Source organism: Tachypleus tridentatus, chromosome 7 (genome assembly GCF_004210375.1).
Source record: "Tachypleus tridentatus isolate NWPU-2018 chromosome 7, ASM421037v1, whole genome shotgun sequence".
In the NCBI taxonomy this organism is placed as follows: domain Eukaryota; kingdom Metazoa; phylum Arthropoda; class Merostomata; order Xiphosura; family Limulidae; genus Tachypleus; species Tachypleus tridentatus.
The window spans coordinates 189745362-189772369 of record NC_134831.1 but is presented as its reverse complement, the minus strand read 5'-3'; the positions used below and the strand labels follow the sequence as shown (position 1 = coordinate 189772369).

At 35.1% G+C, this 27008-nt stretch overlaps 1 protein-coding gene across 6 annotated transcripts in view; it reads left to right on the top strand.

Moving 5' to 3' along the window:
* LOC143257533 (PR domain zinc finger protein 1-like) overlaps positions 1-26804 on the top strand; it is a 42425-nt gene extending 15621 nt beyond the window's left edge. The window contains exons 1-8 of one of the 6 annotated variants that reach the window (XM_076516327.1): positions 2148-2304; positions 5775-6010; positions 11754-11819; positions 14570-14670; positions 17784-17951; positions 21593-21712; positions 23372-23624; positions 24712-26804. In XM_076516327.1, coding sequence (XP_076372442.1) covers positions 17793-17951; positions 21593-21712; positions 23372-23624; positions 24712-26531 — 2352 coding nt within the window. In that variant the 5' untranslated portion in view covers positions 2148-2304; positions 5775-6010; positions 11754-11819; positions 14570-14670; positions 17784-17792 and the 3' untranslated portion in view covers positions 26532-26804. Of the gene's footprint in view, positions 1-2147; positions 2305-3008; positions 3164-4740; positions 4868-5774; positions 6011-11753; positions 11820-14569; positions 14671-17783; positions 17952-21592; positions 21713-23371; positions 23625-24711 lie in introns of those variants that run through there. The other 5 variants (XM_076516323.1, XM_076516324.1, XM_076516326.1 and 2 more) reach the window with 5 other exon arrangements.
* Positions 26805-27008: the final 204 nt, after the last annotated feature.

Below are 27008 nucleotides of genomic sequence, written 5' to 3'. Positions count from 1 at the left end.
CCGCTAAAATAGCTGGGAGCCCTTCAGTGGCTTTCTTTAGCGATGAGCGGTGATGTCTAGCTGCCTTACTTCTAGTCTTACACTGTTGAATTAGAGACGGCTAGCGCAGATAGCCCCAGTGTAGCTTTGCGCGAAATTCATACCAAACCAAATCAGTAGCTTTTATGTCAAAATAATATTAAAAGAAAAAAAAAAAGAGGATAAAACGGATTTACACATAGTCGTTAGATTTGTTTCAGTCTTCATATGTTGTCAACAACTATTCCACCAAATTATATTGAGGCCCGGCATAGCTAGGTGGTTAAGCTACTCGACTTGTAATCCGAGGGTTGTGGGCTTGAGTTCCCGTCATGCAAAAAAAAAAAAAAGCTCGCTCCTTCAGCCGTGGGGGCGTCATAACGGTTGACCAATCCCACTATTCATTCGTAAAAGAGTAGCCCAAGAGTTGGCGGTGGGTGGTGATGACTAGCTGCCTTCACTCTAGTTTTACACTACTAAATTATAGACGGCTAGAGCAGATAGCCCTCGTGTAGCTTTACGCGAATTTCAAAACAAACAAATTACATTTAACCTGTAAACCTAGAACGTTGAAGAGTGGTAATCATCATGGGAAGTATAGACCAAAAATATATAGATATACAGAACAGAACTCATCATAAACTACTCTGATTTTGTCAGGAATTATTTCAGGAAATATTTTACTGTTTATTCATAACCTAGGTAGTTTGAATCTACAGCACATTAACATAACTTGGAAAAGCTAGAAGGGACTTCCCACGTTGAAACGTTATTTCTTTATGGTAAAGGTCACTTGATCTTGTCGTTAGATTCGGTACGAAAAGAATTATAACGATTTCCTCGAAGGGAAAATTGAAAAGGTTACTAGATAGAATTTACACACTAGATGCCGTATGAGCTTTTCTAGTGGCCTAAATCCAAGGTTATGTACTTACATAAATGTTTTTTTTAGGGAAATGAAAGCAATGTTAAAAGAAAATGACAGTGAAGTGCAGGGCGTAAGAAATGTATCTGGAAGTACACATTAACAGGACTAAAAGAGAAAGGAGTTTTTCTTTTTTCTCTTTTCTCAGGTACCAATGTATTTTTTATTGGACATGTAATGGACTATTGCATAGTAGAAAAACTAATTATAAATATTCACTCAACTGAATATTGACTTATATTCACAAGTATAACAGCTTAAATAAATCTAATTCGTCATGTGCGTGATCTGAACTCTCGATAGACTTTGATAAGCTTGTCTAATTTGTTTATCGTGTTATCTGTCAACAAAACTCCCTCTAGCGGGTTGATTGTTATTATCCAATCTTAGGTCAATTACAGTTTCGTGAATGGCTATTTAGAAAATTAATTTTTTTAAATATTTTATTTACTTACCCATTTCTTCCCCTATTTACTGACCTATCGACCAAAGAACATGGTAATACGTTTAATTACAGACACATAAACATAACTAAGATTAGTTCCTGTCAATATAGGTGAAACTTGGAAACAGAACTGTCAACGCCGAGGATAAAACCTCGAATATTAGCGTTACAAACCCTCAAGCTTATAACAGAAACGTATCTAGAAATAGAAATGTCTACATCAGTGATAAAGTCTCGAATGTTAGCGTTATAAGTCCTCACGTTTATAACAGAAACTCATTTGGAAACAGAGATGCCATTTGACCTGCTCTTGCTGGTTTGAGAGCTGTGGTCGACCCTTTGCTTTATGGTGTGTTTTAAGGTAAGGCTTGTGTACTATTATACGCAGGTTATTCAACCTACATCGGACAAAGAAAGCACTGCTGACATGAGGATAAAGCACATAAAAACTGTTTCGAATCACGTTACACTTCGACACACTTAGAATTTACTGTTGTTCAAACAAGTATGACAAGCAAAAATGGTTTTAACGGTATAATAAGTTTGCGAAAAGCTACCGAAAGGAAAAGTTAAGTCATACAACTTATGTGATATTTTATTTAAAGATACGGATGGACCCTTGTGTCTTGGTGCATTTCGATTTAATTTCTATTTGGAGGAAAGAAAGTTAGAGTTTACCTTGAATTTTAAAGACTCCTTACCCTTACGGGGAAGATGTCGCAGACCACGTTGTGCTTTGGGTTAACAAGGCCAAATAGCCGATCTCGTCCATTAGGAGGTCGCTTTCCGAGGCCAACTGCTTGGTTCATGATGTCGGCCTTGACTAAATAACTGTCGTAACAGTGGCTTTATCGTCACTGTTACTTCGCACCAGTTCGAGACGGAAGTCAAACAGTATTATGGGTTTCTCAACACTGTAAGTTTATGATTTGAAAGTTTATAATAATTAATACTTTAATTATTTAATCTTATTCAAGGTTTTAGTGACCCTTTAATGGCCACAGAACACATAAAAAATATCATATCAGTGACGAGTGACAAAATTATTCGTTTTGGTACTGCAGTGCTATGTATTTATAATTATGTTTAAATATTACTTTAACAAAATGAATTGCTTAAGAAAAATCTGCCACAGATGTTGCATTTTCTGCATAAAGGGTAAAGAAATATGGTTTTTAATAAGCAAGTTTTGTGTTATTGTAAGCTACTTTTGAGGGGGTTTAACGCAAGTCTAGAATTCCTTACTGTTCTTATCACACGAGAACATAACATTTTCATCTTCAAAAGTAAACAACGCCTAATTGCTATCGGATTAACCATTAAAAATAGTATTTAGCTATATTTTCATTTTAAGGCGAGAAACGTCTGTGGAATTAAAACTACCTTCAATCCAGTATTTATTTTGTTCTCGAACGTTCATTCTCGTGTTTAACAAGGAAATCTTCCCTTTGCCTATTTAAATTATAATGTTTACGAAAGTTCATTGGAAAATAAGGCTAAGATATTCCTCTACGCTATAGAGTTAACAAGTCAACTTAAATTAACCTAATCTACTCTCAGAACATTCTGTTTCCGTTTGCGTTTATCTTCCTGTTTGCGCTACCCCTCCGACCCTTGGGCGGGTTACTGCACGCGCTCACCTGTCATGACGACGACGATCGTGCATCGCTACATGAGCTTGCACATCCTTCTGATCAGTAAGTACAGTAGGAATTCGACAGAGGGAGCAGGGTCTTGTATCTTCGCTATCTTACCTTATTTCCTCTTATTACCAAGTAAGTTATATGTGTCTGTGTAACGTTAGGCTCGTGTATGCCATAACTTTAGTTTCTATATTTAATTTTCTTGTTTTCTAGACACTGTTGGAGTATAAAGGTTATGCTTTAATTTTAATTACATTTTAATTTGTTATCCACAGTTATGCGAGTTGTTTTCATTGCCATATTCGCTATTCTAATTAAATTAGCAGTCTTACAACCCTATTTACTTCTACCTTTCAAATATACGTGATGGGACATAAGAGATCCGCACAAACTACACCTAACTTTTAACACTGTTTCGTAACCTCCTAATCTGTAACACTCTTCTCCACTTCCTTTCTAACATTCATCTTCTACTCCATATCTTCTATAATATCTGAGATATTTCTGTTGTTGTTACTTTGTTTATGTGATTAACTTACAAATAATAATTTTAGTGACGTAAATTTAGAGGTTATATTTAAGTGAAACTTTCTTAGCCCTTTTATCTAGTCACACATTACGTGGTTGAGAAGTTTCGTGATAGTGAGTAGACATGACTTTCTGCAAAACAAAGCAATTTGCTACAAAATTTGGACCAACCTTAAAATTTTCTTTTAGATCAGTTGCTTTACGTAGCAAGTCGGTGAAATAAATAATATTATAAAAACTGTTATATCGAGTTATAGAGGGCTATTGGGTGCCCATTTTTCACTGGAAAGCAAACAATGGAACCATACTCGAAACGGATGTTTTTCGTCCTATTTCGGTATCACGTGTACTGGATGATTTTTTGTTGGGATGCGGGGAAGACTAGAAATGAAAAAAAAAAGTCTTACGTGGCCTTGAAGTGATAGGATCTCGTTCTCATAGCCTTGTACTACTTTCGTTTTCTGCTGGTCTCAAGCTTTGGCTATTGCAAGATCTGACGGCCACAGCAACTATGACAGAAAACACACCAGGCTGGCCTGAAACAACGCGATTGTTTGCCTTGGAGTAAACGGGGGGCACTTTCGATTTCCTGCACCGTTGGCGCTGCGACGGGTTGGCAGCACGTGCCGATTGTAAGTGGTCGACCTTGCAGGCTGAGGTTTCACTAGTATTAAGACCAGATCCCGGGCTGCCGTTGAAGGTTCAGGTCCAATTACACAAGGACGTGCCTTGACTCTGAAGTCCAGTACCGTTACCTTCCACCAGGTGATGCAGGAAGCGCCGCGGGCAGATAGTGTGTGTGTGTGTGTGGGGGGGGATACATGCATAAAGCAATACTTTCTCTGTTAATACAACGCTCAGACTGGACTGTGTAAACATATGAAATGTGAAGCCAAATAGTGGCGTATTGCTGACCTTGACTTTTCTTGAGTAACAAATACAGTTTGTTTTATCTGTCTGACTATCTTAGATTGTACAGTACGAGTAACATTGACAATGTGGTAAAGTGATATGTAAGCATGCAAAATTAGCAGGAAATAAGTCAGATGTGTTCCATTGGTTATTTGTGCCCTTAGGTTTCATGATTCGCATTTCACTCCCACAAAAACGCGTTCTGCACTTTAGAGTCGTGTGTGTACTATAAGAGTGACAGTCAAATCCCACTATATGTGCAGATAAGAGAATTGACGGCGTCTTTTCTCTTTCTTATTAGTTCCAAATTTTGAACTATATGCGCAGATACACCTTTGTGTACCCTATTCGAGAGAATTTTGAAACCGAATTTGCCAGACAAGGACTGTCAGTAATGTATGTATCTGATTTTTGTATCTACTTGATTGGAGACATTGAAAATAACACTCATTATTAGTGTGGTCCTTAGTATCCAGTTCGACCACGGAAACTGAGGAAATTTCTTGAAATTGCTAGGTTACACAATCTTTCCCAAACACTGAATGCAAGTTTAAATTTTGATAGTGTTGTATTATCCTTTATAATGAACCCGAACACGATTTTTAGTCATGTACTCAAATGATTTCTCAGAACGTGACCTTTAGATACGTGTCTGACCATTATGATGAATAATGGTTCAAAGCGTGGCATTTAACAAAGCATCTGAACGTTGTCTTTAATTTTTCTCTTCCTGAATAATGCTTTTAAATTTGATCGTTAATAATAAACCAGAAGGTGGTTCTTCAACTTGTTATATTACCGGAGAATGCCATAAACTTGACCTAAACCTGACCTCTCATCGTCTCATGTATTCGATTAATGTATCAAAGTTTCTCTTTTGATAATTGAACTTGAACACGAAATTCAAAAGCAGCTCTGTACATTTATTTTATTTGCCACCACGTGTTCTCTTATATTCTGGTGATACTGCCTTCTGTAAGCTTTATATACAGGAAATCTTAAGCATACACGTTTTTGTACTAAACTTTATTTCGTTTTTAAAAAATGAAATGTGTATTAAAAATATTTCATATCTCTCTTTGGAAGTTTAAATCACATATTTCATCAAACTTCCTTTTATGTTAAACTCTACAAAGGAATCGTACAGTTGAAAAAGGGTGAGCTAAAAGATCTAATTACATTCAGGTTAAAGTTGGTTTTTTGAAAGAAAGTAACCTGTTTCACGAGCAGTGACTAAAAATAAAAAGGATATAAATATTTTATAAAAGAATTAAAACCTTTCTACTTTAATCATTTTTTTCAGTGTACAGTGGCGTCACTCAGACGCTTGGCCTTGATCTAGAAATCCCAGCGTTGCCGAAGTAGACAATTCTTTGGGCGTGGTGCCCTTGAATGCATAAGGATTTAATATACGGAGCACGATCTTTTTTGAAGAAACATCTTCTTCAAGGGTGAAACCTTACAACTCTTCCACTGAAGCTTCTCAGGTGGTCAGATCTTCAGTATCAGGAACCAAGGACATCGAGGATTTGAACCAAGGTCGACACTTTTAATGATTTATCAGAATCTAGGCATTGGATGTATAATAAACTACTTAAAAACTCGAATAATGGAAGTTCCTAATCTTTATAGCTCAATGAATGTAAATATACTACTTAATGTTGCACCTTCAACAAATGTTATTTTTTGTAAACTGAATATCAACTTTCAAACAGTGGGATGAAATAATTTCACTGACTTAACGTGTTATTCTCTAAGCATACATTGTCTTACTCTGTTGGTTAAGGAATGACATTTATTATTCTCTGTTCGGCTAAATTTATAACTTTAACCGCATAATTCCGGTGTTTTACTAATACCAGAGGTTTAGGTTGTGAAAAACCTATCAAATGACTGGACTATTTATCATTTACTATCTCAATAATAAATCCTTCAATAGTTTCTGATAAAACATTATTCAGTAAATATCGTGTTAAAGTTTGTTTGTTTTTCGAAATTTGCCCAAAGCTACACGAGAGCTGTCTGCGCTAAAAGTCCCTAATTTAGCAGTGTAAGTCTAGAGAGAAGGGGGCTAGTCATCACAATCCACCGCCAACTCTTGGTATACTTTTTTACCCACGAATAGTGAGATTGGCAGTTACATTATAACTCCTTCAGGGCTGATAGGAGGAACATATTTTGGTGTGACGGGAATTAGAACCCGCAATCCTCATATTATGACTCGTGTTAAGTTACTTTGTAGAGAGAGAAAATAATCGTAGTTAAAATTTGTAATCAGGTATGAAAACTCTGGGCCGAATCCATAACTAAAACTACAGTGTGGCGTTTTGTAATTATCAATTTGTATTAAGTTCTTGTTTTATTATTATAAACTTTTGGAACTTCATAACTTAAAGAATCACAAGAAGTCTACTTTATATCGAGTTTCTGAGTATTTCTCATAATTACGTATTTGTCTTCTAATCATTTCCACTCACGATGTTGGAATTTACGTTTACCACTGGTTACAATTTTAACGGATTTTATGGGGTCTTCATATAAACCACACATAATTCTGCAAATGTGTTTTATGTTGATCACTCGGAGATCTCAGCCCTATTTCATTTAGAAATGTTAAAAGCTAAATCAATATATTTGACCAAAGGATATAAATATTACATTTAATAATTTGTTAAGAAGTACATTTTCTCTGTGAAAACGTATTAGACGAAGTCTAATGTGCTTTTACACAAATCATGTAATATCGGTGATTGACGTGCAAAATGCATGGCACATAGGTATGTAATACATCTGCTGTTAAAGTATCAGTGACTTTCCTTAGGTGATAGTTGGTAGGTTAATATTAATTTGTGTAAGGAAAATTGTGCTCTGTTTATGTACTTGATTAGATATTTTTAATTTATCTTTATTTTAATTTACAATATTTCGTGTTAGTTATTGATTTATCGTCATGATATACAAAGTTATGAACGGAAAAAAATGAACACCTGATGTATAAAATCAAAGCCGCACAGATAATTATTACTATGGCTAAAACTTAGACATTCTACATTCACATGGATTTTTAATTTCCCATACGCGATCTTATATTCATTATTCAGCGAAGAGATATCGAATTATGGGAAGTGAAAGTGAATTCCCACTTGCAGTCACGATTTGGCACTTTTTTATTGAACTGACTCCAGCATGACAACGTCACGACAGACAAGTTTCCTTTCTACAACTATATTTATTTGAAGTTATAATTCTATCACTTTGTTTCTATCTTCTCTGATAAAACAAACAAAACCAAAACAATACGGGTGAACGATTCATTAAAAATAAAGTTTTGTTTCCAGTTTATGTTAAAATACACATAAACAGTTTGTATTGACTTGGTTTATGGTATATCTTCTGGTGATTTTAGTTTTTCAGCAAACTATCTTTGTTGTTGACAGTTTTATATCAACTCCCGTTAAGAACACAAACTTTGTTATTTTTCCCTCAAATCATGCTTTCCAAGGTTTGGTTGTTGTTTGCCGTGACCTCAACTGTAAGCATGTAAAACGTGTAAGCAGATTATATGGGGGGGACTGCAGAACACCTCACAACCTGCTGAGGTCAAGGCTATTCTTGCTGTTTCCGTATAGTGATGACAACCCAGCTGGCCGGAAGAACGGTGGGGAACCAGGAAGCAAATCGAACTAGCCAGAGGTGTCTTAGGTACGACACATTTTTTTTTTTTCATCTTTAGTACAGGTGTGTAGCAAGAAAGTGCCTGGGGTTGTTCGCGGGAAGAAAAACAAGCGGGTGTCTATTCTATCCTGTTAAAGCCCCCTAGCCGTCAACACTAGAATTAGCGAGAAATGAAGTCCGCAGCTAAAAAAATATGTTCATTCACGTTGATGAGATTTTTGAGTTAGAAGCGCCCTCAAACTTGCCGCTGGACAAAGGAGGGCGTATTGAAAAAGAGCGGAAATATGTTAACTTATGAACTGTGATGTTTGTCTGTATCATGTTACACAAACGTTTAACATTGTAAGGCAATGAACCTTCCACATTTATAGAAACGATTTTTGAGATGTACAGAGTGTATCCACTTGGTTAATTTGAATAATTTCATATTTGGAGAGATGCAGACTCTGCATTCTACAAAACAACCAAGGTTATTTCATTTACTGTCAGAATTCACCTGAATCTTTCTATTTGGCCAAGTCACAAACGTCTGGTGTTGAGGAAGTGATGTCATGACCTCTTTGTGTCGCCACTTGCAATAAAAACACTTGTGTTTATAAGAGGATGTAAAAAGGTTTATCCATGTAACCGGGACTTTAAGCAAAAGTTAGTTTAACAAAACAACCAATTATTCTAGATTACTGTTTTGGGGTTTTATTAATTCATTTCTTTAAAACATTTCAACATTCAGTGATTTTATTTATGAACAAAATTAGAAGTTAGTGGATTACTCTTCTCAGTTTTAAAATCACGATGAATTATTCAAAGAAACTTAGATAGAGGAACGAAGATTTAACGGATATCAGCTCTCTTGAAACTTGTTTTGAGTCGTTTCAGTTTGATAGTTTAGGACAATTACGATAACTTGAAATTCTCCTTCAGATAAGCTCTATTAAGTAGATAATAGAGCCCGTCTTGGCCAGGTAGTTAGGACACTAGACTTCTAATCTTGGACTTGCAGGTTAGAATCCCCGTCACACCAAACATGCTCGCCCTTTCAGCCGTGGGGGCATTATAATCTCCGGTCAATCCCACTATTCGTTGGCAAAAGAGTAGCCCAAGAGTTGGCGGTGGGTGGTGATGACTAGTTGCCTTCCCTCTAGTCTTACACTGCTAAATTAGGGAGGGCAGATAGCTATCGAGTAGCTTTGCGCGAAATTCAAAACAAACAAACGACTGAATAGTTTTTTTTAATTAGCAGAAAATTAAAATGTTACATGTCAAAGATAAAATATTGACAGCAATAAGATATAAACTTTGAAATACGGTTTTTCCTTCCTACGTTTTGCGTTTAAAGATGCTTTAACTTTCCATTTAAGGTTTTCAAATAACGTTATAGTTTTCCACTGGTTAATTAATGCTTGCAGTTAACAAGTCTTAGTTCAGTTCACAGGCGTCCCCCGCTAGTACAGCGGTATGTCTCCGGATTTACAACGCTAAAATCAGGGGTTCGATTCCCCTCGGTGGGCTGAGCAGATAGCCTTTGTGGCTTTGCTAAAAGAAAAACACACAGTTCACAGGCAATAACTATGTATTTCTGAAGTTGAAATGATCATTATACAACTCTTGTATGTTAATTGTAAGATGATCAGTCACTTATTACGACATTAGAAAATAGGCAGCATATTTGTATAACGCACAAGGATGTGCATATTTTTCATTCAACTTTATTGCGAGAAACAAAGCTTATTGATACTTGAACTTATACCATCGATTAATTACGAAACGTTTCACTAATTAAGTGAAATTTCAATCTGTTTCGTTATAGAATGTTTTCTTATTTCGAATTATACAAGGAATCTAATTAAGATAAAATTATTTCGTACTCCTCTGGTGCGGTGGTAAGTCTACGGATTTACAATGCTAAAATCAGCGGTTCAGTTCGCCTTGGTGGATTCAGCCCATAACCCCCTGTGGCTTTGTTATAAGAAAACATACGCACATCAAACTATTTCAAAGAGAAGTTCAAATTTCCATTTTACCACAAACCTTAGAAACATTTTCAGTACAATTTTTTCAGTGACATTAACGTTTCTTTCACCTCATTAGATACAGTTTAATTGATAGAACTATTGTCATTTAGCAACCAAATGGTCGATTGTCTAAGTTATTATGATTACCATTCATCTGATCTTGAGTGTACTGGATGCTATGAAGTTTAAAAAAGATCAGAAAATAAGACTGATTTAATGATCATTTAATTCAAAATGGAGACCCGGCATGGCCAGGTGGCTAAACCACTCGACTTGTAATTTAAGGGTCGTGGGTTCGAATCTCCCTCACACTCAATATGGTTGTCCTTTCTGCCGTGGGGGCGTTATAAAGTTACGGTCAGTTCCACTATTTCTTTGGTAAAAGAGTAGCCCAAGAGTTGGCGTTGGGTAATGATGACTAACTGCCTTCCCTCTCGTCTTACACTGATAAATTAGGAACGACTAGTGCAGATAGCTCTCGTGTAACTTTGCGCGGAATTCAAAAACAAAGAAATAATCAAAATGATAAGTTGCGAAAATGGACAGCACGTTAGGGTTCACAGTAGTGAAATAACAGTGAAATGGAAATTGCGTAAAGAAATGAGGCGATACAAATTATAAGTTAAACCAAATGGTGACTTGTTATCGGTTATGAACTTTACCTTCTGTAGGGAAGAGTATATTTTTATTCGTATCCAAATGGTGTATAGAAACGAATGATTAGCTGAATTGACTATATACCCTTTTCCTGTTAACTTGGTTTTTAAGCTCAGGTATCATAACCTGAAAACAAGACAGATGTACAACTAAGTGGTGAATAATTTACTAAGCATGTAAATAAAGATAAAAACAACTTGTTCGCTCCTTAAAAAGATGTATTTGTCAGATTTAGTTTTAAAATGCCATAATGGTTATTGTTTTGTTATAGACAATGTGTCAAAATAGAGGGTTAATTGATTGACGTGAATGTGTGATATATATGCACACAATGTTATGACCTACAACGCCCACTGTGTTAGTATTAATAGCCTGTTGTGTTATAATACGTTACATTTAGTATAAACAGATTTATTTTATGATCTACATCGCACTTTGCATTGCTGTTAATAAACTCTTGTGATATAATAATTCATGTAGAACATCAAACGTACGAAGAACTTCGTGGAAAAGTATAGTTTCATAATTATGTACTGGCTCTGACTAAAGAACAAAAAATAATAAAAATATCATATCTTTTTCCGTAAAATGCGACACTTTATTGGTTGAATTTCGCGCAAAGTTACACGAGGGCTATCTTCGCTAGCCGTCACTAATTTAGCAGTGTAAGACTAGTAGGAATGCAGCTAGTCATCACCACTCGCCGCCAGCACTTGGGCTACTCTTTTACCAACGAATAGTGGGATTAACCGTCACATTATAACGCCCCCACGGATGAAAGGGGTGAGCACGTTTGGTGTGACGGGGATTCGAACCCGCGAGACACTTTATTGAAAGATTCTCAAAATTGTCGATATTTTTTCTGTTTTTTTTTTTCAGTGCACAAATTCAGAAATTTTGCTCTGGTTGTTTTTAATTTCTAATATTTGCTTTTATAGGTGAGCAAACTACTCATCGAGTATGTGCTAGAAAACAGTCCATTTGGGGTTATACTTTGACAACAAGTATGTATATAATTTTCAAATATTATTTGTTATTGCCATGTATATTTTCAGATATTTGTTTTTTGTTAGCACAGTTTATGGAATTAAAGAGAGCGTAACTTTTAATGTCATAATCTGTGAAGCATAACGCGTTAATACTGTATGATTCACAAGGTATAGTACATTTCGGTCTTCAATCTGGACCTAATAAGTAATTAATTATTGTGTTATTGTTAATAAAGAGCAGAGCAATTTATCGCTGTTAGTGGACGTTTCTGTTATAAACTATAGTGCATAACACACCAGTGTTAAAAAGCTCTTCTGGTATGATGTATATAGCACCTACTGTTTTGTTATTAATAGGCTCTTTTGTTATATAACACATAATGTGTTAGTATTAACAATAACGGATTTACTATTGTATATTTATTTTAATATCAACGTTTGCGTGACTTGAATATACATTTATAAATACATGTAACTTTTATTCTTAAATATGTACTGCAAAATCCTCTCCTATTATTTTAAAATTGTAGAAAATTCCCTAGTATAAGAATCAACAATATTTTTTCACGAAAGCACTAACGTATTGTCAAGTATTTTTCGCCAACTGAACATTTGAGAAACTCGTTCTAAAAGCTTATAAATTGACACGCCAGGAGACAGTCTTATATTGTTGGTTTGCTACAGTTAGTATACTATAAACCTCGGATTGTTTGTTTGTTTTGGAATTTCGCACAAAGCTACACGAGGGCTATCTGTGCTAGCCGTCCCTAATTTAGCAGTGTAAGACTAGAGGGAAGGCAGCTAGTCATCACCACCCACCGCCAACTCTTGGGCTACTCTTTTACCAACGAATAGTGGGATTGATCGTCACATTATACGCCCCCACGGCTGGGAGGGCGAGCATGTTTAACGCGACGCGGGCGCGAACCCGCGAATTACGAGTCGCACGCCTTGCGCGCTTGGCCATGCCAGGCCATAAACCTCGGAAGCTATAACTGTGATAAACGCTTATTAATCGGAAAAGTACGGATACTTGACTGGAAAACTTCTGTATATAAATCATTATTTGTTATAACTGTCATTAGAAATTGTATTATTGTTTGTATATTAAAATATATTTGTGTTAAGAAAGAAAACTTTGTGTATCAATCTCGTTGACGAATATTATAAATTTAATACATATCGATATTCATTTAACTTCTAAGTTAAAATTTCCGGCTATGAAGTCGTAATACGTAACATGATAAATCAGAGACTGGTCTGAGATAAATTATAATATGTAACATAACTTTTTTTTTTGTTTTGGAATTTCGCACAAAGCTACTCGAGGGCTATCTGTGCTAGCCGTCCCTAATTTAGCAGTGTAAGACCAGAGGGAAGGCAGATAGTCATCACCACCCACCGCCAACTCTTGGGCTACTCTTTTACCAACGAATAGTGGGATTGACCGTCACATTATAACGCCCCCACGGCTGGGAGGGCGAGCATGTTTAGCGCGACGCGGGCGCGAACCCGCGACCCTCGAATTACGAGTCGCACGCCTTACGGGCTAGGCCATGCCGGGCCCGTGTAACATAACAGATTCATGTTATGATCTATATCGCACTTTAGTTAACTTTTTTGTTACAATCTGTGTGATATATACATGTAACAAGACAAATTATCTCATTGTTAATAAATGAGTTTTTAAGTTGCATTTCATCGCATAGAGGCCTCTTGAAGTTTTTCCTTTATTTCTTACAAAGCGGACTCGGTTATTAGTCGCTAATGTGTTTGAGGAAGGAACACAAAGCTCAATAACACATAGGGAGAGGCAATAAAAAAGTGTGATTATGTATCGAAAGTTAGCGTTTGAAATTCCTGAACAAGATTCTAGGAAGTCTCAACACTGTCCAGTAAGCGAACATATGGAGAAGTTTAAAAACATAAACGTTGAAAACATTCTAACACACCAAGATATACTTTGAATACTAGAATTCTGTTTACGTTATTTTTATCCAAAATAATAATTCGATGGTAAGGCGTAGTGGAAACGTTTTAGTGAGTTGTTATAATTTTGGGTTTTCCTAACCAACATTTAGGACTTCTAGAGATCAGTGATTTCTTACTCAAGGTAAGTGGTGATATAATAGGGGAGAAACAGACCTGTTTTTGAAAAAGAAAATAATATCAATGAGTAACCATAAAAAAATCGACAGGACAACACAAATAAATCCCACTGTTAGTACCGCCTTAAAAATAAGTCCGCTACTGGTACTGATGAGCATGAGCAGAATATCATCCCTGCGGTGTAATATTTACCACTAATCGTTTTACTTGGTCATTATTTTGATGTGCACAGTGTTGAAGTAAAATCACCTTTGAAACACTGCAGTAGTAACCTATTTATTTGGCGACGTTTAGGGAAAACGCTTTTTTTTTCGAGCCAGAATAATTCCAGGCACAGCAAAAATGCATCAAGACACGGTGGATAAAAAAGAAAATTATCTTGCCCTTAGATATAAACTTAACCGTGATTACAAAGTCAAGAGGACTGCTAGAAAAATAGCGTTTGCTCGAAACATCGCCAAGTAAATAAGTTACTAAAACAGTGATTTATAGGTGATTTTTCTCTAAAATCTAATTTATTTAGTTTATCAACTTCGCATTTTTCTACTTACGTATACATATATATGGTTTGATATAGAAATAGGTTTGGGAACTCGTAATGTTAATATAAGGAACAATGACAAGTGTATTCATTCCTTGTTTTCTCTGATTTTCAGTATTTAGGAAGTAGAGACCTGTTCCCCAAATCGTTCTTGAGAAGGACATACAAATATTTTAGCACTCAGCACCTATTCATTAGTGGGAAAGGGAGTTTTGGGTGAGCTAATATTATAGATTTTTATGTAGAACAATACACAGACTTTTCTCGACGTTAAAATGCTTGTATTTTCAAGCTTTCGGCCCTTTTATCGTGCAACAATGTACTGAGCGATAAATATTAAACTGTGGAAGTGTTTTAAAACTGGTCTTTGCAACAGTCGCAATAATGACTGAAACACCAAACGTAGAAAAATCAAGGAAGCTATTACCATCCAAGCACAAGACAGTGGACCAGTAGGGGGTATTGTTAAAAACAATTACTCAATGCTACATGGACAGCACTTATCAAAGACGTAAAACGAACATTTGTTGTGATCTCGTTGTAATATTAATTAGACAATGTGTTATTTGAAGTGTGAAATATTCCTTTATTTTTTCTCTGTATAAAACATAGTATTTACCTTATGTTTATTATATCGAGATAGTCGATTTATGTCTGACATTCATCATAATTCAACATATTTAATAACGTTAACACCAGATGTCAGGTATTGTTACAGCTGTTGCCTTCCTCCTCCTCAGTAGCACACATCGCTAGAAACTGGGTTTGGATACCCATGTTGGGCAGAGCACAGATAGCCCAATGTGTCGTTTTGTGCTTACTTTTAAGCAATCACTCTGTCAATGACTGTTGCCTAGATACTCATTTTAAATCAGTGTTCCATAATTCAACAAATTTTTATTACACAGTACATTGTTACCTGATGAAGGCTCGGGCAAGAGGGCTGAAAATTCGCAAATAAAAATATTTTAACGTAGAAAAAATTCCGCGTGTAATTCTACATACTAATTAACCTACGATAGGTAGGTAATAATGTAGGTAATTAATAATATAGTGATGAGACTTGTACTTTTAAGATAGAGAAAATTGAAATTTCCTTAAAATTTACCTAAATATCTGTTTCCAAGACTTATCTGTTCTCAAGTTCTCGTGCGTTGTCTTCTTATACGAAGCGATTAATTTACGAGCTTGCAATGCTGAAATACGAGGTTTGATTCTCTGTGTTGGAAAGAGCGCAAACAGTCCATTGTGTAACTTTGTGCTAGGAAAACAACAAACGTATATGAAAATTAGCTGCTAGTTAGTACATTTGGACATAGCCTAACTTCTTAGATATCTAGCTATGGATTTGAAAATGATGTGTATATTTAGGCCAGCTAGCTATCATGTTACGGGAAGGAGAATGACTGCACTTTTTGGAAGATCTTCACTTAGTTTTACATAGAAATAAATAAATACTTACGTACTGTGTGCAATTTATTTAGTTATAATGCATTTACTCATACGTAATCGAAAGTGTCCTGTGTAAGTTATTCACATTGAATAGAATGGGAAATCTGTTCTTTCCTGGGATTTCCCATACAACATAACCAGCAATAAAATACTTATATGCGACTAAACTGAGACAGACTTTAGATTAAATAACTGTGTATGTTTGTAATATTGAAAGTCGAACAACTGATTTGCCTCTTACATATCATATGTTGAAAACAATATTGTGGTAAACTTATCCATCAACAATAGTAATTTCACCACTTTTTAAATGCCTATATTTGGTGATATATCAGCAGTTAAAACCAATCGACTTAAAATTTATGATGAAAAATCACACATCTTGGAGATATTTTTATAACTTGTTCATAGTTTATGTGATTTTGTTTTATCAGTTTACCAGATTGTTAGATATGACATGCTGAGTTTTCACTAGACGAGATAGGGTGTAAGCGCTATTACTTGTAGCAGTATATGATGCTAATACCACCTCGTCCACGATTGTAATTGTCGTCTTGATCTGTAGTATGGTGTCTAACTTTGGCTGACGTCACATCAATACATGGGTGAAAGTCCGCTATACACGTGTTCGAACAGAAGATGTTTATCTGCAATGTGAGATTCTCTGATAGAAACAAGGTTTACTTGTTGTCAATATATAAGAAAGTAACCAAAATATTCGTTATATTTGCTGGAAGTAGACGTCTTTAATTTTAAGCTGATTGACTAGAGAAAAGACATCACTAACCGCTAACTCTTGGACCACTCTGCTGGATGTAGCCGTCACTCTTAAAGCTAATCCGTCTTCTGTATCTCAGAACGGCTGGTATGGATATTAACGCTTTTACTATTAAAGCAGAGAATAACGTTTCGACCTTCTTAGGTCATCTTCAGGTTAACAAAACTAATAAGAACTAATTCGTCTCCTGTTGATTTATCGGCAAGTCTGAAAGCTTATAACGCCAAAAATCGGGATTTGATACTCGTGATGGATAGATATACGGAGATAGATCATTAAATAGTTTGACTTTAACAATTAAGAAGCATTATAGGTGACCCATGATTCCAAAATGTGTGCAGGTTTTTGTAGGAACGGGCCATGAAGTGTGAACCATGGGGTACGCTGTCGGTAACGTTAACCAGTCAGCAACGTGTGGTTTAGTACAAGTAAAGACCAAGCCTTACGTGCTTTGTGCCTTTTTCTGACTCCACCTTTTTATTAAAGTGCTGAGATTACCATAATATTGTACCTTGATGATAGTTTAAATTAATTGATAATTTATATGATATTTACTACTTATGTGGTAAAAATAACGTGACATTTGAAAACTCAACTCGTAAACCTCTCAACTCCCAAATTTGAGTTTTTGCTTCCCTTTTGATAGATTAGTTGTAAACTTGGTTTAAATTCCTATTTCTCTTAGTCAGTTAGACAAGTTTAAAAAAACAGTATGTTAACGTCATTAAAAGCAAAATTTCGTTTCTGAAGACTTGAAAAAGTAAGTGGTAGGTGATGTAACATGTGACGATGGGTAACGTATTTGCTTTAGGTAATATAATATATCAAAGTTGGTAATGCATTTTTTCCACTAAGGCATATAATATGTAACAGTAGTTAAATATATTTACATGAAGCTTTATGCAAGTTTTTCCATGGTTTGTGACATATTTCAAATATTTAAGATGAAAAAAGACATACGACTTGAAATATAGATAAAGCTTTATACATTTGAAAACGGCTGGTATACCCATACCAGCCGTTTTTAAATGTATAATTTTCTCTACAAGTGGGTTTTCTCGTCATCACGAATTATAAACAAAGCTTTATTTTTTATTAGCACAAGAGAATGGAAAATGGGAGTTGGGAGTTGCGGGAGGAAGACTTTGACCACACAGCTGTCTACTTAGTTCCTGACCAATCGACTGATGAGGGCAGTTGGACCAACAGGGCTGAAGCCAGTTTGCCTCGAAATCTCAACCTCAAGCCGTCTCAAACACTTAGTAACGTTAGTATTTTCAAAATGTGCAGACCCAATAAGCAATAAGCGCTTTGTTTTGAAGAATGTGATATCATTGAAGAGAAAGTACATACAAACTGTTTGACTTTTTTTATTGACACGTAAATTGTTATTAGATCATACGTATCGTAGTACATTTTGTGAATTTAATTACGTTTTATTAATATTTGTTTAAATGCATTTGTATGCTCTATAACTGTGAAATGATAAAAAACACACCAACAATTCCATATTAAACTTTAAACATTGAAGATTGTACTTTATTTTGAATTTTGCGCAAAGCTATTTGCTATAGAGCAAAGCTATAGAGCTATTTGCGCTAGCCGGTCCTAATTTAGCAGTGTAAGACTAGATGGAAGGCAGCTAGTCATCATCACCAACCGCCAACTCTAGGGTTAGTCTTTTATCAACGATTAGTGGGATTGACCATCATATTATAACGCCCCCACGACTAAAAAGGCGAGGATGTTTGGTGTGAGGGGGATTCGAACCCGCGAACCTCAGATTACGAGTCGAGTGCCTTAACCACCTGGCCATGCCGGGCCGGGCCGAGGTTGTATCCTCTAAAATTTTCATATTATATTTTTTACGAAAATTACGCAATTAATGAAAATCGACAGGATTGATTCTAATCAACTTCTATTACGTTGATCGACAACAGTTTATTAGCATTAAGAACTGCAGGTTTATCGCTTAATTTTGTGTTATTTATAAGGGTTTGTTTGTTTGTTTAGTATGCAAGTTCGCAGACATACCACTGTGCCACTGGGGGACATTTATAAGGGAAATATAAGATGTTGTGGATTTTAACACATATATATGTACAGTACAATTGCTCCTGTCTTTCACGTGTGTTGTATGATCTACTAGTTTTATGTCCTGATAGAACTCGTCAGCGGTATTGACGCCAAAGCAGTAGGATACGGGTTCACAGAGGGAACCGGGAGGAAGAGAAAAAGGAAAGAAAAGAAGAGAGAGAAATGGAGAAAGAGACATACACTCTTTGATAGTATCTAAAACCTGATAAAAAACACTTTTATCGCATGTGTTGATAACACAATAGTTTTGAATGTACGTTATAGGACTCTGATACTTGACTGATCTAAACTATTTTTCTATATGATGTTTTTCAGCTTAGTCATACGTAACCGTCACACCGAACATGTTCACCCTTTCAGCCGTGGGGGCGTGATAAGATTATCGCCAATTTCACCATTCGTTACTAAAAGAGTAGCCCAAGAGTTGGCGGTGGGTGGTGATGACTAGTTGCTTTTCCTTACACTGCTAAATTAGGGATGGCTAGCGCAGATGACCTTCGTGTAGCTTTGCGCGAAATTTAAAACAAACAGACTGATACTTAAACTGTAAAATTAGTTGATTTTGATAGTTTCATTGATTCATTTGTTGAGAAGAAAGTTCGTAAAGATTTCGTGTGAATTCGTAATTAAATTATTCCCTTTCTTGCGTAGTTCTGTTTGAATAAAATAGCTGATCAAAACTCGCTTTATATTTTTATTACTGTAAAAATTTCAAGGAAGTAAAAAATCGTACAGAAGGAGTAGGATTATATTTGAAAGAATAATTCTGCCAACTCTTTGGCCTGTTTGAGACTTGTGTTTAGACTACAAATTAATGTTTATTATTTCGACGTGCAAAGAGATTAGTGTAGTAGTTGTGATGTCAAGACAGAGCCACGCATGCACATTGTGTCAGTGACATTTGCATATCAGCTAAGGGCGTAGTTGAGCGGTATGGAAATATTTGAGTGTAAAATCGATATAACATTAATTTAGATCAAAGTTCAAGAAATTTGCATGCGTTTAGCGTTCTCCAACTGTAGATAATACATTTCACAGGATTGAGCGTTTGCACATATGAAGAGACATGTGCTACCATAATTGGAAAGCAAGGTCTTGCCTAGATCTTGAAAAGCAAGATATATTTCTGTAATGCGAGATCAAGGCTTAGTGTAGATGCTCTGGACCTATAAAAAATGTACATTTCAACATGTATTTTGTAGATATCCACATGGAAAACTGAAATGCTACCAAATCTTTCTGGTTCCAAAAGTAAAGTTTTGTTTTCATCTCGATACGATGAACGCTTATTAACATATACATTCTTATTTGCCTCTAACTATTGTTTCTTCTTATAAAACGTTTCACATTTATCTGTTTCTCACGTGCTCCAGCGCTAGTTTTCATTCTCAAGCCATATTCGTGTTTTGGCTGTGTAACTCTCGGTTACGAAGCTATAGCATTATATAATAGTTAAATTCAAATAGAATGTTTGAAGCTTCACTATAAACGCAACACGGAAAACAGTACTAAGTTTTGACTAATCTTCGCTAATACACTTTAAACAATAACATTTTGTTAATAGAAATGTCAGACACAAAATCTGTGGATTAACATTTAGTTCACATATTTTATTATTGGTAGGAATATTACTTTGAAAAGCATTTATCGAGGTTTTGATTTGAACTGTATCACTGAAAGAAAAGTAAAGTAAAGAGTTATTCAGTTTACGTTTATAATACCACGAATAATGCTTGAAATGACAGGTAGATACGGTACAGAGGGAATACGGACAATGTTTTTGAAGACATCTTGAAAGTTTGTTTGTTTCAAAGTGAGAATCTAATTAGAAAGGTAATTTTGTAATTATAGCTTGTATTTTTCAAGATGAGAAATTATACATTGTTGTAAAAAATTCGACATTTTATTGCATAAAATTGGTATCTTACTAGAAAGAAATGATTCTGTTTCAGTAAAACAATTATCACATACATTTTTAAGTAGAATACAATAGACTAAATTAAAAAAAGAATTGGAAAATACAAAAGATATTGTTTAGTTAAAACAAAACAACAAATTTGTCTGAACACAAAAAATATGACGATTCGGTTCATGCAAAGAAAAACTTTCCCACAACTGAAATTACGTTAAAAATGCTTGAATATTTATAAAAATTAAATAAATTTTGGTCGTCAACTTCATTTGATTACCACGTTCAAATCTCATAATTTTTCACAATGTATGCATCTTATGCTTTATCAAAGTAATGCCAATATTTTCCAAAACTATACATTTATAAATAGGAATGCAACATTAAAAGCTAGCTTGTTTTAAAGCGAGTGTCATTAATCGTGGAGGTGAGACATAGTTCTGGATCCGGTATAAATGATCTAGATTGTAGTAATGGTAATGAAAAATCAGAAAAAAAACGTTTTCTCCCAACAGGATGGAAGGAAGACACAGAAAAGTTGTATGTTTATATTTTTTTTGCGTAAATCTAATAATTTCTTCATTTGATTTATTAGTGGTGTCATTGTTCCGGACACTGGATGAGAGCTAGATAGATGCACATAAAGAAAAACTTGATAACCCAATAAATTAGGAAAAACCTAATTTGTTGCTTTGTAATTTACTTGGAAAGGAATATACTTTGAAATAATGATGTGTGATCAAAGCTAAGTGAATAATAAATATTCTTAGTTGTTATTGACTTTGGATACTAAATTGTGACTGTAATGGTAAGATTATTTTTTTCTAACATGGTGTTCAAATGTTTGTTTTGGTTATACTCTCTGGTGCCACGCGTTTAAATGTTTGTATCCTATTTTAAAGGTTCAAGGTATTTGGGCGACCGATTACATTCCAAAAGGGACGCGTTTTGGCCCTCTGGTGGGAAGAATATATAAAATAGACGATGTTCCTAAGAATGCTAACAGAAAATATTTTTGGAGGGTAAGTTCAACTCCATTTTTCCTTTATTTCATCATCCTATAGTGGATTAGTCAATATTGTACATTATTTGTTTTTTGAGGAAGTACCAATATTTATTTGATAATAAAATGTTATTTTCTCTCTCGCTAGCGAGTGATACAAAGCGTTAAGAGCGTGTTTTCCATTAAGTATACAGAGATGAATTTTCAGCAAGCTTGATAGAAAGACTTCTTTTTGTTCCACCTAAGTCATCAGTTATTACAATCCAGATAATGCCTTATAATAATGAGCATTGTAGGGTATTGTTTGTACGTTGTAAAAGAAAACAGAAAATTTATTTCAAAAAAGAATATTAATAATAATGCAGGTTGGTTTTAATTATGGAAACTATATTTGTGTAAAATTTAATAAAATATTTTTTCTAAATAAAGTGAATTAAGAACAGGCGTTAGGCTTAATTAGTCTCCTAGGCAGAAATTTAGGAGAGCTGCTACTAGCAACGGCTTAAGCAGCTCTTTCTATTACCTACCTTTAACGTCAGATTTTGTTTAGATAAACAATATGCTATCAGTTAAAATTTGTCGTAGCCAATATGCAGTAAAAATAAATAAATAGGAACTCCGTTCATTCTAACTGTTTGCAATAGCTATTGGCTGTAGTCCAAGCTGAAAGCTATTTTTAGAAAACTGTTCTATGATGTTAAATGTTTTATGTCTATTATGAATTCGTACAGATGATAATAATAATAATAATGACGTTTATCAAACTGTCTTTCACAATCGACTTTCTTCGATGATCTTTGAAAATAACTAACTCTTCCTTATTTTTCTTTTTCCTTCCTAGCAGATGTTAGAGATCAAGTACAATAGTACTTAGTAATAGGGATCGTGATGAAACAAATTGGTGGCCATGAACATAGCCTATTTAAAACCGCTTTTAAAATGTCTAAATATTAAGAATGACGTATTTAACGATATTTATTGAGCGAAATTAAAGCTTAATTAAACAAAAAAGTCAAACCTACAGAAACTGAGTGTCTTAAAATTAAAATAAATATATCCTTGCAAAGCAACTCAATTTTCGTATTTTTGACTTTCTTGTTTCTATACTTCATATAGTATTAGAACTTTCTATATCTCTATAGCTAGTTAGGTTACTAAAATACTGTCCTACACATGTCTCTATAAAATTAGTTTTTATTATATTTGTATAAAGTGAGAGCATGCTTTACGGCTGAACGTAGCCCAGTGGCTAAATTGCCGGCTGCAGCGAGCGAACTCCAAACAGTCGAGTTATGTTTCTATAGAACACGAAAATGCTGATTATCGGCTGTGCGTGTGATATGAAATTGGTAATGCGCTTCATTATTCGATTCAAATAGCTGCTGATTGGATATTTTCTGTGTGACTAGAACCTCAAAATTAGGAAAGGTTATAAATGAACTTTTAGAGGGTCTTTTTCTGGCTGTTTACCAGCGTATGCAGAAACTTAAGTATGTTACATGAAGCAATTTACCTGCTTCAACGGATATGGAAGGACAAAAGTATTAGAAATCAATCACAATGCGAGACTGAAGAGGACACACGAATCTGTCGAAACTAGTTTCTGTGATTTCAGGCTTCTGAAATTTTACTATGTGTTTTTTAACCAATCACCAAACTCTTATTTTTCCTGTATTAGGTGTATAGTGATTCGGACAATTTCTTTTACATTGATTGCTTTGACACCAGTAAGGCGAATTGGATGAGATATGTTAACCCAGCATACTCCACAGAGAGCCAAAATCTTGTAGCTTGTCAAGTGAGGCAGCAGATTTACTTTTACACTATCAAGCCTGTTTTGCCCAATGAGGAGTTGCTGGTCTGGTACTGCAGGGAGTTCGCTGAAAGGCTTAACTACCCTTTGACAGGAGAATTAATGTTGCAAAAAATACGTAAGTAAAATATGTTTTGTTTATCGTTGGTAAATTGATGCAATAAGTACCCCGAACATAAGTACAGTTAATTATAATGCAGCTAATGGAAAAACGACATTTAATAGGACTTATGAGCTATATTGATTAGGATGTAAAGGTCAGAACCAACCTGGTTGTTTAGTCGTAGGACTAACAGCTTATAACGTTAAACACGAGTCTCGATACTCACTGTGAGAAGTGTAAAGATATCCTATTGTAGTTAAGCAATCGACAAACAGAAAAGTAAGAAGTCACTTTTTTCCATTTTAGTGGAAATTATAGCTAAAGAAACACCACGTTTTCAATGCTTTAAGTATGGTTTCGCATATCATTATTTTTTAAGATTCAGCAATTTCTAAATTTGTAATAATACGATATTTTTATATGGAAAGAAATAAGAAACGTACATGATGAAACACTGTAGAATGGAAAAGACAACTGCCTGTTGTGGAGACACAAGTGTAGAGGACAACGTTTTGAAAGTCTTGCGCCTTTCGTCTTCAAGTCAGTGTGTGTGTGTGTGTATAGGTGCTGACGGTCTGACTTGAAGACGAAAGGCGGAAGACTTTCGAAACGTTGTTCTCTACACTTTTGTCTCCACAATAGGTAGTTGCCTTCCTTTCTACAGTGTTTCATCATGAATACTCTGCTTAAGAAATCTATCTAAGAGAGTTACATAATTTCGTGAAAAGAAACACTTTCAAAATTCTAAATGTGTCTTTAAACTAGTTGTGGAATTTAAATGTAATAAATTCTTTTCCCTAAGTTGTTGTTTAGCGCACAATAAATCAACGGGTTGAAAGCGCTTCTTCCACCGCAAAAATCTATTTCCGGATTTTAGCGTTGGAAATATGTGCATTCTTTTCTGCTAATTAATCTTGGAGATCTTCCACAAAGAGAAAGTTCTCAGAGAAAATTAAATTCTACAAACTCTAGCCATTTCTAGAACTTAAAAACTCGTGTAAGTTATCAAAGTATGTGATTATTTTGTTTTCCTAAATAAGTATTGACATCCATACCTGTAATGTTAACGCTTGATAAATGGAGTTTATTTTTTCTTCTATAGGACAACAGTTACAACCTGTAAGTGAGCAGTTCTTCGTTTCTCGGACAAATCATCTGACGCCGACAGAGGGAAGCACCCGGAGCGATGAGGGTTATCACAGTAATGGATGTCAGGATGATCCTTTCACCCCACTAGATGGAAGCAGTGATAGTGATTGCGATAATAATTTTGTATTGGACTTTAGTGTGAAAACGAAAAGGAAGGATAAGGAAAAAGAAAACTTAGCAGATAAAAATTATTTTGATAATGAAAAGAATGAGTTCCGAAAAGTGAAAATTAAAATGTCAAAGACCTGTCTTTATCGAAATAAATCTCCTCCTAAAGAAGTTCCTGAAGCCTCACAATCACAATACTCATTACCAACACCTGTCATTCCTCATTATGCCATAAATCCAAATTTTCCTGAAGATCGCAGAGTAAGAGAAGTGTCAAGTCTTTCCACATACGAGGGAATAGGACAAAGAATGTCCGGAGATAGTCCCAAACAACCACCTTCTGGTATTCTAGAAAATCTCCTTCTACAAAAATTTCCCGAGAAAGAAGCCCTTCCTCCAGAACCTTTGCAGCGAGATTACATCTACCGAGAATCTCTAAAAGAACCAGTAACTGTGATTGTATCCAGTGATTCAATACTCAAGCCTTACTCAAACAATGATCCCATTTATTTTCAAAAAAATAGTTACACAGTGGTGTCTCCCAGTGATCACAACTTGGAGATGCACAGCCCTGACTCAACAGACAAAGCTCATCAGGCAGTTAGCTCTGTTGGTCTTCAGCCAACGTACACATTACAAACCTCTAACAACATCTCACACATGAACAACATGAATCAAATGTTTTCACCGGCACATTTTAAAATGTATGCTGATTCTACAGAAAGAGTCCATTCAACGCTTGCAAGCCCTAATGGTACTGATTATTCGAAAGTGAATGGTTACCCTAGCTATCAGTTATCTTTAACTTCCTTAATTTCAGAACATCTGGATCGTAAAAGTCCATTCAAGGAATCACACTCACCCTCATCCAGAGTTTCAAAGGGCCTCAGTTATAATTTTTCAGACAGCCATGAAGGACGTGGTTACAGGTCGTTACCGTATCCATTAAAGAAAAAGAACGGTAAAATGCATTATGAATGTAATGTATGTTATAAAACTTTTGGACAGTTATCAAACTTGAAGGTTCATCTTAGAACCCACTCAGGTGAGCGTCCGTTCGACTGCAATATTTGTGGTAAAACTTTTACCCAGTTGGCCCATCTTCAGAAGCACCATCTGGTGCACACGGGTGAGAAACCACACCAGTGTACAGTTTGTAAAAAGCGTTTTAGTAGCACAAGTAATTTGAAGACTCACCTCAGGCTTCACAATGGACAGAAACCTTACACATGTGACTTGTGCCCAGCTAAGTTCACACAATTTGTGCATCTCAAACTACACAAGCGGCTTCATACCAATGAAAGACCGTATACATGTAACACGTGTAATAAAAAATATATCAGTGCATCAGGTCTACGAACACATTGGAAGACCACCACATGCCATCCTAATTCTGTGGACGACTCTAACTTTGACTTGAATAAAATGTCCAATTTAGACTATGAAATTGTTAATATTGAATCAGAAGCAGATCTTGATTCTTCAAAAGAACCACCTTCTATAGCCCATTCAATAAATATATCCATACCTGTTCCAGGAGCACCTGAGATTTTTGATTGCTATAAACAATCAGATCCTTTACAAGACAGGTTGAGTGCAATCAGAGAAGATGTCGATCCCAAAAACACTCCTCTTGCAGATGATGAACTTTCTAGAACAAGATGATGGATTGTACAAATCATTTGTGTAGCGTCGTGTATAGAATCGGCTGCTAATTTATTTTTGTTCCAAAATTGCCTAAGTGTTATTTTTATTTTACAATCAAAGATTTTCACTGTGCCTTTTATGTAGCAAAATTTATTTTACAATTTAAAGAAAATTATTCTTTCAAGATACTTGTACATTAGGTTTAGCTGTACTAAAACTTAAAATAAAGTGTGAAACTATAACAAATTTAAATGTAAATCTGTCAAATAAACGTTAATAGAATATGTGCAATAGACTTTTGTTGTCGTTGAAACAAATTTGCATTAAGTTTAAAACCTCGATATTGATATCTTATAAGCACATATTCGAAAACGTGTTGATAAAAATTACAACTTACATCACTAAATTAACATATATTTTATAACAACTTTTATTAACTTATTTACAGAAGCAATGTGGTGGGAGGTAAATCACATTATTTAAGCAAGTTTCTGT